This window comes from Balearica regulorum, chromosome Z (assembly GCF_011004875.1).
Source record: "Balearica regulorum gibbericeps isolate bBalReg1 chromosome Z, bBalReg1.pri, whole genome shotgun sequence".
Lineage (NCBI taxonomy): Eukaryota > Metazoa > Chordata > Aves > Gruiformes > Gruidae > Balearica > Balearica regulorum.
Window position 1 is genome coordinate 71,617,463 of NC_046220.1, and position 14,814 is coordinate 71,632,276.

Consider the following 14,814-nt stretch of genomic DNA (forward strand, 5'->3'; position numbering starts at 1 on the left):
GAAGGGTTGATTTCTGACTTGGTTCATTAATTTGAATGGTGTTGGTCATAAGATGCAGTAGTTGGGTTTACTTTAAATTTTTATAGTGCAGTTCTCTTATTCTACGCCCTACATGTTGCTGAAAAGAGGGCATTTGTTCTCTCCACTTTTTCACCAGGCTAGATTTGTAGTCAATTATTTCTTCCTAACTGCTAAAACAGGAGGCATATATCTGTTTAGAAAAAAAAAAGTTAAAATATCTTCATGCATATTGTTCAAACCTTGTGGAAATTCTTTGGTGATACTTCCTCTTAACTTGGGCACGCTTAGGATCAGATCTGTATGTTATTTAGTTAGCATATTAATATTTACAGGTCTCCTGTATGATTTAGGTGCTTGACTCCTACGTACTTAGAGAGTTCTGTGGTAACAAAACATCTTAAACATGTAAACCTCCATTGAATATTTACTTGTATTTGGATGCCTTTACCTCAACGCTAGCTTCAGTGAAAGATCTGTCTAGCCTAGTATCCTGACAACTTCCAACAATGAGTGTCTGGGAAAGCGTCATACAAATGGTGCAAGCATGTAGCAGTGCTTCCCCCACGATCCTTTCCCCAGCCTCCAGCAAGCTTTGTCTCTGGCACTTCTCTGTCTTTAGAAGTGCTTGAAAGATTTTTCTTCAACAATGTGTCTCATGGCTTTCTGCTCTCATGTAAACTTCTAGAATCTGCAAAGCTATGTGCCAAGGAGTTCCAAATCTTAATTATGCACTATTGGGAGAGACAGAATAATATTATTCTGCGTTAATTAGCAGCTTTCCAGGTTGCTGTAAAGGTTACTAACTTATATAGCTGTTCATTTGTACATTTAATTTTTAACTCCACTAGTCAAGAAATTTTGCTAAGGTGTGAAAATGGTATTGGTCCTATAATTTTTTTTTTACTATAGTTCAAAGATTTAACTGTTTTGCATAAAACAGACCACCTAGTAGGATTTGTTCTAGGTTGGAAAGAAATGGTTCATGTGCTCTGACACTGGCTTCTTAACACAGCGTGTTTTTTGAAGTAGCCTTTATTTTGCAATTTGAATTTTTTTTTTTTTTTTTTTTGACTTAAAGTCAAGGGAAAGGTGTTGAAAAGGACAGTTATGCCCAGTGGGACAAATTAGTGAATAGCTCTCTTGTAACAGTTCTTTATTATGGTCTTATGCAAATGCAGAAATTAAGCTAGCTCTTCAAAATTACTCTATTTAATTGAAATTATACTAAAATGAAATATTTTCACAGTGGAAATAACAGGAGAACAGGGAATTATGTTAGCTTACCAGGATCTGAACTATGATGCAGTGACTTATGTAAATGGATACTTACTATGACATCCTTCAATCGGTGCTCCAGCTGCAGGACCTCATACTGAGGGGCGGTTGCTTACTCGGCACCCCAGTCCCTGCATTTCAGCGAAATGTCAAAGGTGAGTTGGAGGAGTAAGGCACACGGCTTTCCTGCTGACCAGGGGGAGTTGAGAAACCAGCTGTGTGACTCTGATTCGCCTTGTAAAATGTCTTTGCCTGTCTAATGAAACCATTGGTGAGTAATCAAAGCTGAAAGAATAACGGAACTCAGGCTTCTACTTTCACCATGCCTTTGCTTCCTTTCCTGAAGAGAAGTGCTGGGCAGTTGCACTGTTTCTCTTTGGTTTCCCTTTCTGGTATTGCATAACACTTCTGTTACACTGTGAACGAGAACACAAGAAAAGTTTATCTACAAAATATTATGCATTTATAAAATTATTTATTGAATCTTTTTTAACAAAACCTCCAATCTTGAAATTGGTAACATCTCTTTAGCATCCACAAATAATTATTACAGATGGTTTTTGCAGTGTGACTTATGCCTACTGGAAGCTAATTAGTACAATACATAATTTGATACCTTTCTACTTTTAAAGGCACTAATGTGAGCTGTAAAAATCTGTTTTTGCCAAAATAGGAATACATAATTAATTAAAAAATTAATGTGGTTAATATATTCAAATTATACTGTCATAGAGCTGACTAGTTATTCCAGTCCAGCATACCAGCACAAATACTGCAGCTATTTCTGTGTAGCTAAATGAGAAAGTTATGGTAGCTCCAGATCTCGAAGAACTATACACCAACTTTGGCAAGGGCTTGACCACCATTGGGCCTATGCTAATCTGCCTGTCTTGGTACATGAGTCACATACTACAGGAGGTGATTCATGTTAAGAATTACTTTGTGTGATATGCAAAGATTCTTTGTGGTCTATGCTAATTTTCTTTCGGTGAGGAAAAGTCTCCTCATGAAGTATTTTCTTGTGAGGATTAACATCGGGTGGAGTGTTTTGCATGGGTTTGAATATCAGTATATGCTGTTACATTTATTAAGATAATCTTATGTTGCGTTATATAGCAGGTTCCCAGTTCGTTAGTAGTGCCTTTCGCACCAGCAAACGTAACATTTTAAATACCCTGTTGTTTAATATGCAGCTCAGATAAATATGCTAATGACACAGTAGGAATTTGTACATATTTATGGTAAATTCTTAAAGATCTGTATATTAACAGTTGTGGGACAAATGTCTTTCAATATTTCTGAAGAGTGGAAATAGTATTTAAAGTTCTCAGTTGTCAATGACATTTGCATTAAGTGTGTTTCCAGAAAAACATATGGGAATTGTGGAATTGCTCAACTGCTTCAAAAACCCATAAAAGTGATGAGATCTTTTTCCATTGCTCTCAGCTGCTCTTTGATCCATTTAAAAACAGATTATTATGGTGTGTGGAGAGGTTAGGGGTGCACTTAGGCTGTTCTTTGCAGATATTTCAGTTACCAGCCTAAACTGCTCCCCCGTTGCAAGAACAATGACTGGCAAGTAAATGTTTATGCTAGCAGTTAATTTCTATATTTTTGTTTAAAAAAAAACTTTAAAAAAACCCCCAGCAGCAACAGCCTAGTGCTGATTCTAGTATTAGATAGGTAGTATCGTAAGTATATTGAAAGGAGCATATGAAAACTACCTATGTTAATGCAGTCACCAAGACTGTTTGAAATTCGTTGTGGGCTAAGTTTCTTCTTGGATAATTTTATTGCTGCTTTGAATTACAAAGATGGAGGAACAAACTTTGAGCCATTCTTTGGTCTGAACGTTTATATGCTGTACTATGTGGTTCTCTTTCTTGGGTGAAGAGACATATTAAAGGACTTGTTACAGTATGATATATATAACAAACTCTCTTGGGAATCAGGCACGCTACTATTCTACACCACTGGATCATGTTGCTCATCCAGTGATACTTCCACCTCAGATCTCATGTAACATTGTCAAACACACAGTGCAACTATGACAGGATTCCTGAAGTACATAATACAATTTTTTATAGATCTTTATAGAAACAAGTAAATAAAAATGTAAACAAACAGTCAGGTTTATCTCCATTTAATGAGATTTTGGATGTTGGAGCGAGTCCAAAGGAAGGGCCACAAAGCTGATCAGAGGGCTGGAGCACCTCTCCTATGAGGACAGGCTGACAGAGTTGGGGTTGTTCAGCCTGGAGAAGAGAAGGTTCTGGGGAGATCTAATTGCAGCCTTCCAGTACCTGAAGGGGTTCTACAAGAAATCTGGAGAAGGACTGCTTACAAGTGCATGTAGTGATAGGACAAGAGGTGATGGCCTTAAACTAAAAGAAGGTCAATTTAGATTAGATGTTAGAAAGAAATTCTTTACTGTTGGAGTGGTGAGGCACTGGAACAGGTTGCCCAGAGAAGCTGTGGATGCCCCTGGATCCCTGCAAATGTTCAAGGCCAGGTTGGATGGGGCTTTGGGCAACGTGGTCTAGTGGAGGGTGTCCCTGCCCATGGCAGGGGGGTTGGAATTAGATGATCTTTGAGGTCCCTTCCAACCCAAACCATTCTGTGATTCTATGATTCTATAGTTGTCATCAGCTGCCTGAGGATCTAGTTTCTGTACAACCCTGCATCCTCAATTTGCATTCATTGAACAGGACCAGGATTCCAGATGTATGTCTCTTTTTTTTTTTTAAATAGGCCAAACCCATCATACATATATTGAAATCATTCCATTTCTCGTGTCCTACAAGTTTTCTTGATCTTGAACTTAGTGGAGAAATACCAACTTCCACCCATGCTTCTTCCTGCTTAAGAAATGTTAAGGTTCCCAAGACACAACCAGAATCACAATCCCAAGTTTACAGTATAACAAATCAGCTAATAATTGCTGATTATTTTTAAATATTTGTGGTATTTTGTTTGTTTTTTTTTAAACTGGGGTGTAGTGGGAAGAGTTTACCTCAAAACAGTGATGAAAACTCCAGAAAGCTATGTAGCAAAAAGCATTGCTGTGTGGTGCAGTGGTAATTGCTTTGCAGTGTGGATAAATGTAAACTGCATATGAGTAGGAAGAATTTTATTCATCAGTGTTTTGAAATGGGTTTCTGGATGGAAGAAGGAATTGGGTCAGTTTCACTGGACCTGGAATGTATCTGCATACAGTGATTCAGCTTCAAGCCAGTGAGCTCATCTAAAACCAGGACTTACTCAGATTCATAACACTTCCAGAATACTGTGGGTAGGACAGGATGGGTCATTCTGCTGCCTGGATTTTTAATACTTGGTCAGTCTCCTGATGACAGTTGCTATGTTTAATTGTTTTTTTGCCACTGAGTTCTTCTAATTCATCTAATCTGTCTCATATATATATATATATATTTTAAAGCTAGATCTATTAAACTAAGTCACAGTAGTGACATGGATCTTCTTTGTTTTAATGCATATGATAATGGTAAGTCTATGCTGGAATAAAGTAAGTTCTGAAAAGCTGCCTACTGAACATCTTTAAAAGACATTTCCCTCTAGTCATTTTTAATATATATGTACATGAGAGTCTTGAGTTGTTTTTTCTGCTTTGTAAGATTTTTTTTCTAATTGTTTGATAAGTTTTAAGAATGTTTTCTAATGAAGTGTTACCACTATAATCAGAAAATAAATCAAATATGCAATGAGATTACTTAACTGTGAAACTTGAGTGCCATCCTGCTAATTAAGTTTGCAAAAGAAAAGTCACCTGAGAAATTAATTTGAGAGCTACAGGAAAGGAATAGAATCTTAGTGTGTGAACTCTTAAAAGGGTAATCATAAGCAAACACACACATCCTCATTGTTACATTTGGTGATTCTGGCAAAATAGCCCTTTTCTGTCAATGGATTAAAGACCTGTTTTGCTGCTAGTATTGTCTCTTTTGTAAAGGTTTTCACCATAATTTTGATAAGTATAAGCTTAATATCGTCATACTGTCAAATGACAGTTATATTTGTGCATTTTTCTGAATGCATGGCCATTGAAAGACTCTTTAAGTTGTTGCTAAAACATGGAGGGAGAGGGATTTAAATGGATTTTTCAGTGATACATAGTTCCTCTGTGAAGCATCATGCTATTTGGTTGTTGAAAAATATCTTAATGCAACTGAATTAGTTTCTCTAAAAAGTAAACATCTGTTTAAAAAAGAATGTTCCATCTTGAGTACTCTATTATAATGGTTTGTGACCTTTTTAGAATAATACTTGCTTGTTCCTGTTTTTACTAGTAATCTGCATGTTTTGTAGGAAGTAACTAGCAGAGGGTGACAATTATCTCTGCTGTCAAAAAACCCCCACCAAAACCACATTGAAATTGGTGTGAATTTAACTTGAATCAAGAGATTGCACAAAGTTACTGATGAAGTAATGTAGTTGTACGTAGGTCTGGATTGATGCTGATGATGGCTTGCAGTTTACAGTCAATTGTACTGAAGTAGTCCATAAAAGATTAAAAGAGGGTCAAGAGTTTGTTGTACAATAGAGCTCCCAAAAAGAAACACTACCCAGACAGAGGAGTTCACTTTACTTTTTTGAAAAGAATTCAACCAAATCAAAGAACATGCTTATTTTGGAGGCAGTTCTTGGGGGGTGGTGTTCTATTTATTCTATTTTCTGCAGAATAAATATTTCAAAGAAGTTACTGAAGTTAAATGTCTAAGTATAAACAAACTTGTAAAGAAAATAAATTACTGTGACAATGAGATAAGATTGAGCAAAGCTAAGAGTAGCAGGAAGCATTCCACTCAAATTGGGTGTAGGGACTGCTACTGGTTTCCACATTCACCTTTCAGTCACACATCTGAATGAAAAGATAATAATTTTCTAATCAGCTCATTTCAAGCATATGGGCTGAAATGAAAAAAGACCTGGGGGCATCTTTGTAAGAGGGAGAAAAATAGCCCATTATGCTGATGCCATGTTGGAGCAAATAAGAGTAACTTATTAAAAAACAGGTACATAAAAGGAAGCAAATAATACAGATTTTTACAATGAGAGAAGAAAATTAAGTTGTATACAGTAGGAAGTAGGACCAAGACTTTGAACAAGACATTCATTAAATCTTATTTTTTATTAAGTCAAATGGAATTTGGTCCATTATGGTATGATATGTGGGGATCAAAGAAACCAATAAAAAAAAGAACATAAGCAAGACAATTAAAAGAGTTTTGCAGATAGCAAAATAACCTTGCTTTTAAACAAGGCATAAATGTAGACTAAATTTATGTGAAGGAAGAGAAAATTAAAAATGATTCTATCATGGTAATGACAGCACTACAGATAAAGATGATTTGGGAAGGAGGCAAGGAGTTCAGTTCTAGATATGTTTAAACTAGCAATGAGTTATGCAAGAAGATCTGAAATGCAACAAAAGTAGTATTTCAGAGTAGCTACATCCTTGAAAATAAGCCTCACATCTTGCATTGTTATGCAGAACTCAAGATTATTGTATTATTCAAGTATGTGTAAAGACTGAAGTATATGATGTTCTTGAAATGCTGTCTATGGAATTAGAAATATGATTGTGGGGTTTTGTTAGACTGGCATGTTAAGCTGGTTCAGGATAAGAAATCTATGTTTCAGTGAAGGCCACCAGTATAATTTCTGTGACCTGGCTTCCCCCTTTTTGGACGGCACCTGTCTAAGGGGCACACGTGTAAGGAGTGACAATAATCCTTTAGGTACTTACCATATTAGTGAAATGGAGACCATGCTGGACTGTGTGTTATCGGGCAATGATGTATATACACATAGATTTGGTGCTTGACGTGGCAGTGCACTGAGTACACAACAGGCACGTTATACGACAAAGGGGGCTACAGCACACGTGGTTCCTGTCTGGCTTTGTCATGGCCACGTGGCCTGCCCCAGTAAAAGGACTGAGCACCTCTTGTCAAAGCCGAGCAGCAGAAAACTGTATGCTACCAGTGGAGCTTTTTTTTTTCCCCTTTTTCAGCATCACTTTCCAGACATAGAATAACTTCGGTGTTTGCTGGTTCAGCTTTCAAGTAGCAGCAGTATCTAGCATGCAGAGGTGTATTACTGAAATGATAATAATACCACAGGTAGAGTAACCCACGACAAGGCTGCACACATTCAGGTCTGCCATTGTATGTTCATTTTGATGATCTCTTCACCTGAAGACAAAAGTGTAGGAAAATAGCGTGCATTAAGAAGTTTATTCTTTTATACTGACTGACAAGTATAGCTGAGTCATTTTATTAATAACTGAAAAAAACACCTATGCTGGACAAAATGCATATGCATTCGAATTTGTATTTGTTTGAAGGTTCCTTGAGAAACTGATGCCGTAGTTACTAGGAGCACAGTAATTACCACCATGATCTGGAAGAGAATTTTTAAAGCAGCTGTCTAAATTAGTACACACAACAGTCATAAAATAGATCAAAGTGGAATTGGTCTTTTATTAGTGAGGTCACAATTCAGTAAACAAAGCAGTAAAATTCATTAAAAACTATGAAAGATTTCCTAAATACTTACATAGATGTTTTGGAATTCTGTTGCAGTAGAAAGTACTGGTAGGAAATACTGAATACTCAGGATGCATAAAAATGTTCAGGTGAGCGTATACTTGGATTTGTTTTCTCTTATGAGAATAAACACATTATGAGATTAATGTAAAAGCTAGCGGATAGATGCAGAATCACTTAATCATGGTAGGATGTACACCTATCCTGCTAGTAACAGTTCGATTAAATTCACAGGTCTGCTGCAGATAAGAGAAACTGCACACAAAAATGAAGCTGAACTGAAAGTTTTGGAAAAATACATAGTACTCATTACAAACTTTACTTACAAAGCACAGTCATGTGCTCAAAGGTGTTGAGGAAAAAAGGGAGAATGACATACAGCTGCGGGTTGTTTTTTAAAGATTTTTAGGTACTTCTAAATTCCAGTGTACAGCCTAATAAATGGAATTAAAGAGAAGCCATAGGACTAGTCTTTAGAAAAATTTAGTCTTACTAAAACAGCAGTAGTATGGATCCAAATACTTTATCAGAAGCTATGCTTCCTTTGTTCCTTGGGTACAGCATTACTTTCTGTAGTAAAGCTTTGCTTTTTTTTTTCCCCCCCCTGTATTCACCCCCGTGCTGTGCAAGTATTTTATGTTAATTAAAGTAAATACTCAAGATTATTGCATTTGAATCCTCCAGTACTCCACACTGATATTCATCTGTTTAACATATCATAGAACAGTAAGGTTAAATAAATGCTTTTTGCACTTCAGTACTCCTAATATGTTCTAATATTATTCATCATGCTTGCGGGTCAGTTAGGATGAAAGTGGTTGCCCACACATGAGTCTTACTCTTGTGGTTGACATTCTCATCATACTGTAGGAATGCAGTTGTCATTTGTTTCTTACACTGGTATCTATCACCATAGCATGTGGGTGTCTGAAATCATGATCTCAGAGTGATGCAGGTCTTCAGGTAATAGGCCAATCTCATGGTGGTCTTGGAAAAATAAGACAAGCTTTAAGCCATGTTATGTATTGTTAACTATGATTTATAGGCTTAGTTATGGAGATTCAATGCAAGGAGTAGAATACTATGGTAACAGGCTGACACTAACCTGTACTGCTGAGTAAAAGAGATTTCCACATTCGGAAACCACTTTTTTTTGTTGGTTTTTTTATAGTGTAGGTGACTTCATGTCTCAGTTAGGCTTTGCTATTGCAGAATGCTTACTCTCCAAATACAACTGTCATCGTTAAGGGCTGTTTCCATGCTGAATTACGGGGATTGCTTCTGTAATTATATCATGTGCACTGCAACTGTATTTGGTAGATTCCAGTCTGTTATTAAAAAGAACAAATACAACCCAGAAGCTTTTCAACAATACTTGTTTATTTATTGTGATTAATTCTCAATGTGTTTGTCCTTCAGTGTATTCTGTTATGATTTTACAGAGTGGGGGGTTTGTAGGGAGGAGGGAGAGGGAGAGGCACCTTCAGAAGCAATTCATCTACTTCTCATGGAGTTACTTAAATGGTTCAGGTGAATCATCCTCTAACATGCCTGTTTCTCTCCATGGGCTATGGAATGAGTCTGGGTAACTATCTGAGATTAGGCAACTAATTTTTAAACAAGTAAAAAATAACCAACCCAAGAATCTCCAACAGGTCAATGTCCTTCTTATGTTGGGGGCCCCAGTGTTGGATACAGGACCCCACCTGGAGTACTGCATTCAGATCTGGGGCTCCCAATGTACGAAGGGCATGGAGCTGTTGGACTGAGTCCAGAGGAGGGCCACAAAGATGATCAGAGGGCTGGAGCACCTCTCCTGTGAGGACAGGCTGAGAGAGTTGGGATTGTTCAGCCTGGAGAAGAGAAGGCTCCAGGGAGACCTTGTAGCAGCCTTCCAGTACCTGAAGGGGCCTACAGGAAATCTGGAGAGGGACTGTTTACAAGGGCATGGAGTGACAGGGCAAGGGGTAATGGCCTTAAACTAAAAGAAGGTCGATTTAGATTAGATGTTAGAAAGAAATTCTTTACTGTTGGAGTGGTGAGGCACTGGAACAGGTTGCCCAGAGAAGCTGTGGATGCCCCTGGATCCCTGCAAATGTTCAAGGCCAGGTTGGATGGGGCTTTGGGCAACGTGGTCTAGTGGAGGGTGTCCCTGCCCATGGCAGGGGGGTTGGAACTAGATGATCTTTGAGGTCCCCTCCAGACCAAATCATTCTGTGATTCTATGGTTCTGTGATAAAAAGCTAGGTGAGATTAACCTGTCCTTAGTTATTGAAACAATGGTTGTTGCCTAGGTAATCCCAGAAACCTTACATCTGTTTTCAATTTTGCTTATTATTCCTCTTATTTTTCTTTTTCTGTCATAGGTCCTTATGTCTTTACATGAAATGTTCCCAGCAGTACATGCAGCAGAAATGGCTGTCCAGCGAAACCCACGTTCTTGGGATGCCTGGCAGACTTTGGGACGTGCCCAGCTTGGATTAGGAGAGATAGCACTGGTAGGAAAACAGACAACATTAGTATGCTGAACTTGTAAATCACATCTTCTGAATTGTGTGTGAATGAAAGTACAGAACTACCAAGGTAGCAGGATATCCTTATGTAACCTCAAAGTAGACAAAGAAAAAGGTTGTTGTTATTTATCTCCAGTATTCCCTCCACTTTGTTGTTTTTCACAAATGCTTCCGGTGTGGTTTTGTTGCTGGGCTTGTGGAAGCCATTTGTGTTATATACTGTATTTACGTGGTGGCTTTATGCAATAGAATAACTATGTTGGCATAACTGCACATACTACATTCTGGGTACTGTACTACTACAGCACAGCTCACCACAGTTTAAAGATGAAGGTACTGTGAAGTCCCAGTTAATATTCAAGCTCAGTTTTATACATGCCTCCTAATGAAATTCTAGTATCTTGTTTTCCCTGTCTCCTACTGTCTTGCTTCAGGTTCCCAGAGAGGTTGTGGAGTCTCTTTTTCTGGAGATATTCAAAACCCCCCTGGACATGATCCTGTGCAACCTGCTCTGGGTGATCCTGCTTTAGCAGGGGGGTTGGACTAGATGATCTCCGGAGGTCCCTTCCAACCCCCACTGTTCTGGCATTCTGGAATTCTGTGATTCTGTGCTGCAAATCATGTGTGCGCTTATTCATGCTTTCCTCTGGCTTCTTGACCTCAAATGGTGGCTGAAGTTGCTTCTTTTCATAATAAGACAGCAAAAAGGCTGGGATGCTCTGCAGTAGCTGGAATGCATCTTTTCTCTAGCTGCAGCTGTAGGCCATGGTGCTCTCTTGGCCACATGATGTGATGCAAAGGGAGACTCATCCCCCACGTCAGATCACCCTCTGCCTATAGGCTATACACCTGTAAATAATGTAACATACATAGTGTAATAGTTTTCTGCTAGTTAGTGTGGAAACATAGTGAGTGAACTTCTTAATTCAGACATGTTGAAAAAAGTGAATTAGAAAAATAATTCATTGTGAGGCCTCAGATAAAAGAAAATACTGTTTTTATTTTATTTCTAATAGAAGCAACCATGTGCTGGTTTGATACAAACAATTTTATTGTTAATTTAGAGTGAGTTTGCAATGTTTGGACCGAAAATTTTTAATAATAAAAAAAAAATCATGATTTTTTGAGGGAGTCTAACAGATCATGCAGATCATGTAGGACGGAGCAATATTTAAAAAAACCAGCAAAAACCCAAAACCTAAACAATGAGAATAACATAAGACAAAAGCTGTGTGTTGCAGATGTATAGTGTGCTAACTTACGTTGTTGCAGTGTCATAATATGAAATATTTAATATAAATCCATGTATATCTGCATCACATCACGTAACTGATGACATTCCCTGGCTTTTGTGATGTAGAAGGTAAGAGTAGATGGTCTGTCCTGTCTGGATCTACAATCTATATATCTTTTTATTTCCTTTTAAGTGTCTGAAATTGTTGCTGTAAATTATGTCTGAGATTTTTAAATGCATTAGTCACAGGACATTCAAAGTTTTATTTTCTGCAAAAATCCTAGGTAACTAATGCTGCTTATTCTATAAAAAATGCTAGAGTTACTGTAATGTGAATTATAGATATTGATATACCCGTACTAGTTATAACACTAGATCTACTCACCAGATGCTGTAAGCTTTGTCTACATTGTCAAGTCACATCACACCAATAGGAGTGGATATCTTGTGTTAGTAGTGGTGGAGACCCAGTGTTCACACCATATTAATTTTTTTTAACTTCAGAGTAGCCCTTCAGGTGGAGTGCGTTGTTGAGCTTAATCAGAAAGGAATCTAGTTTATTTAGTCTGAGACTATTCCATGATGCAAAATGGGAACAATCAGAGATTTGCATCACAGCACATTATTCATCTGAAACAAAACACTAGTATAGATGCCTTGTAATTGTTATATTCACCTTACTGTCTGTGCAGAGAGGGAGGAGAAGTTATCACCAGGTAGTTTGCCCTCTGGATGTTTTTGTCTCTGAGTAGGGAGCCCAGGGGTGGGTAAGCTCCTGCTGCTGTCCCCGTGCTGTAGTACTGGCTCTTTCTACTTTTTTGCCTTTCTGTCTTTAAGGCGTATTGAACTGCCTTCTGATGAATATATTCTCATATACAAAGAAGGAGTTAGTGAAAAATGCAGATAATGTTCACTATTTGTTTTTGGATCAAGCAATTTTTAAGGAGTCATAGAAAGTTAAGACTGGAGAAGTTTTCAAAGGTTAAATTATTTCATAATTATTGAACGTGTGGAGGCTTCTTGACCAGGTGATCTAAGTCATAATTATCCTTTTCCCACTAGCCTTTCATTACCATGATTTTCTAATTTGTGCACTGATTCATTATATTTTTTATAAAAAAAGCTAATAAAGCATAAATGTCAGGGCTTTTTAGTAATGTTTGAGATTTGGGAATTACTACCCTTCTCAAGAGCAGCTTCTTCTCTTTCTTTGTTTCATTTCTCCCCTACCAATGTCTGTCTTCACAACCCACATCCTCCCAAATAGTCTGTTGTAAATATTTTTATTACTTCACAATGAATGAGGCACATCTTCTTAGGAAAGAACAATTTGCTGTATTTTAATTTCAAGTTTCCCAGGTTTAAAACACAGCTTTGAAAAAAATTAATTTGTGTTTTGAGCTGCACAATATATTAATTTCTTGCAAATGAAGAATGATTTGGTTTGGTTTGGTGTTATCAAACTTGTGACAGAAAGAGCGTGATAAATTAGCTCCTTTCTATTTAGCTTTTACAAAAGCTGTTTGCTCTTTTTTCTGAATTTACTAAATAGGGTAATTAGGCAGTAGTACTTAACTGTGAGCAGGCAGTACTTTACTTCTGTAAAGGCAGAAATTCCTTAAATTCTATAAATCAATTTGCAAGAGCACACCTACATAAACTTTGCAACGTGAACGTAGAAACTGTAGAACTGTAGTCAGGCTTGTAATATTTCTCTCATTTAGTTGTAAATGTTTGTTTTTACAAATGATATTACTGTATTGGTGATGGCAACTTAAGCAGTAACAGTTTCCCACAGATACCTTCATTAAAACAATTCTTCCCATGAGACAGAGGGAGCCCCACGCTTTCATTAAACCAGCGAACAAAAAACGAAAAACAAAAGCAGCATTAAACACAAAAAAAAATCTGCCAACTGAAAGTGACTGAGTCTCCCACCTTGGAGAAATTCATAAGCCATCTGGACATGATCATGGGCAACCAGCCCCTGCTTGAGCAGGGGGTTGGCCCAGATGACCTTGGCAGGTCCCGACCAACCTCCACCATGCTGAGATTCTGTGACCTAATCTTACCCCGTTGTGGGCTGAGACCTCTGTGTCAAATCTGGGGTATTGAGGATTACGAAGTTAACTGGGGAGATTTGTAAATATGAACCAGTTGTGCTTGCTTTTTGTTTGATGTTTTGAAGGACAAGCCTTGGCAATATGAGTCCTCACATCAGCCATTTTCTTTTATTTCTCTTGGAAGGAATAGTTTTAGGTCTTTCATGTAATGATGGGAATATGTACTAGCAAAGAAAGGAATTACTGCATTTTATTTCAATCCAGCTAATTAACATAACTGAATTTGAGAGAATTTTTCAAAACATTAATAATGTAAGTGTGTACAAACATCAAAATTTTGGTTATCAAAAGGAAACTGACAGTTTGCTTTCCATTGAAAACCAGTTAAGTCTGTGCTTCAGATTCTGTTCCTGTCAACTTGAGGGGATAAATAACTCCGATTTTATTTTTATAGACTTATATGAGATTAAAACATTTAATTACACTGCTGTGATAATCCTCCTCCCAGGCATGACAAAATGTGTGGATTATTTTATAGTGATGGGAGTATTTAACTTTATGATTATATTAATACAGTTGATACTTACTCTTCTTATGTGCATAAATGTAAAGAAAAGTGGGCAATGCAATTTTTAAAATTTGTTTTATAATTTTGGCCTAGAATTTCTTGTTATTCCATTTACAATTTTTGTGTCGCACTTCAGATGCTACTGCTTTCCTTATCAGGATTTGATAAAAGACATTTATTTTGAAAATAAAACATCTGTCAGGGCATATTTCTGTCCTGCCAACTCCATCTTGAACTACACTGCAGCCTCATACACATTCTAGTGCATAGTATTTTGGAAGTATTAAGTTAGAGAGAAAATAAAATGCTATGTCAGTTAAAGTGGGGTTCTGTTAAATTCTTTTCAACAGCTTTAAACAGTCCTACCCAGTTATAGGTAATACTAGGTAATACGTGGTAATACGAGCTTCCCCAGATGTCCTGTGTCAGCCCTGCAGTTTCCAGCTACTAAAGTGAAATCTTTTTTTTTTTTTCTTTTTAACCACTGTTGGAAGTCATAAATGTATTTTGATAACCCACCTAGTGATTTTTTTTTAATGCATGAAAATATCTTCTACTCAGAGGTGATTCT

General features: G+C 37.3%; 1 protein-coding gene across 1 annotated transcript in view; it reads left to right on the plus strand.

Moving 5' to 3' along the window:
* The window catches only part of TTC33 (tetratricopeptide repeat domain 33), a 56,682-nt gene that overhangs the window by 34,220 nt on the left and 7,648 nt on the right, over nt 1-14,814 (plus strand). The window contains exon 4 of the mRNA XM_075739905.1: nt 10,232-10,363. Coding sequence (XP_075596020.1) covers nt 10,232-10,363 — 132 coding nt within the window. The remainder of the gene's footprint in view (nt 1-10,231; nt 10,364-14,814) is intronic.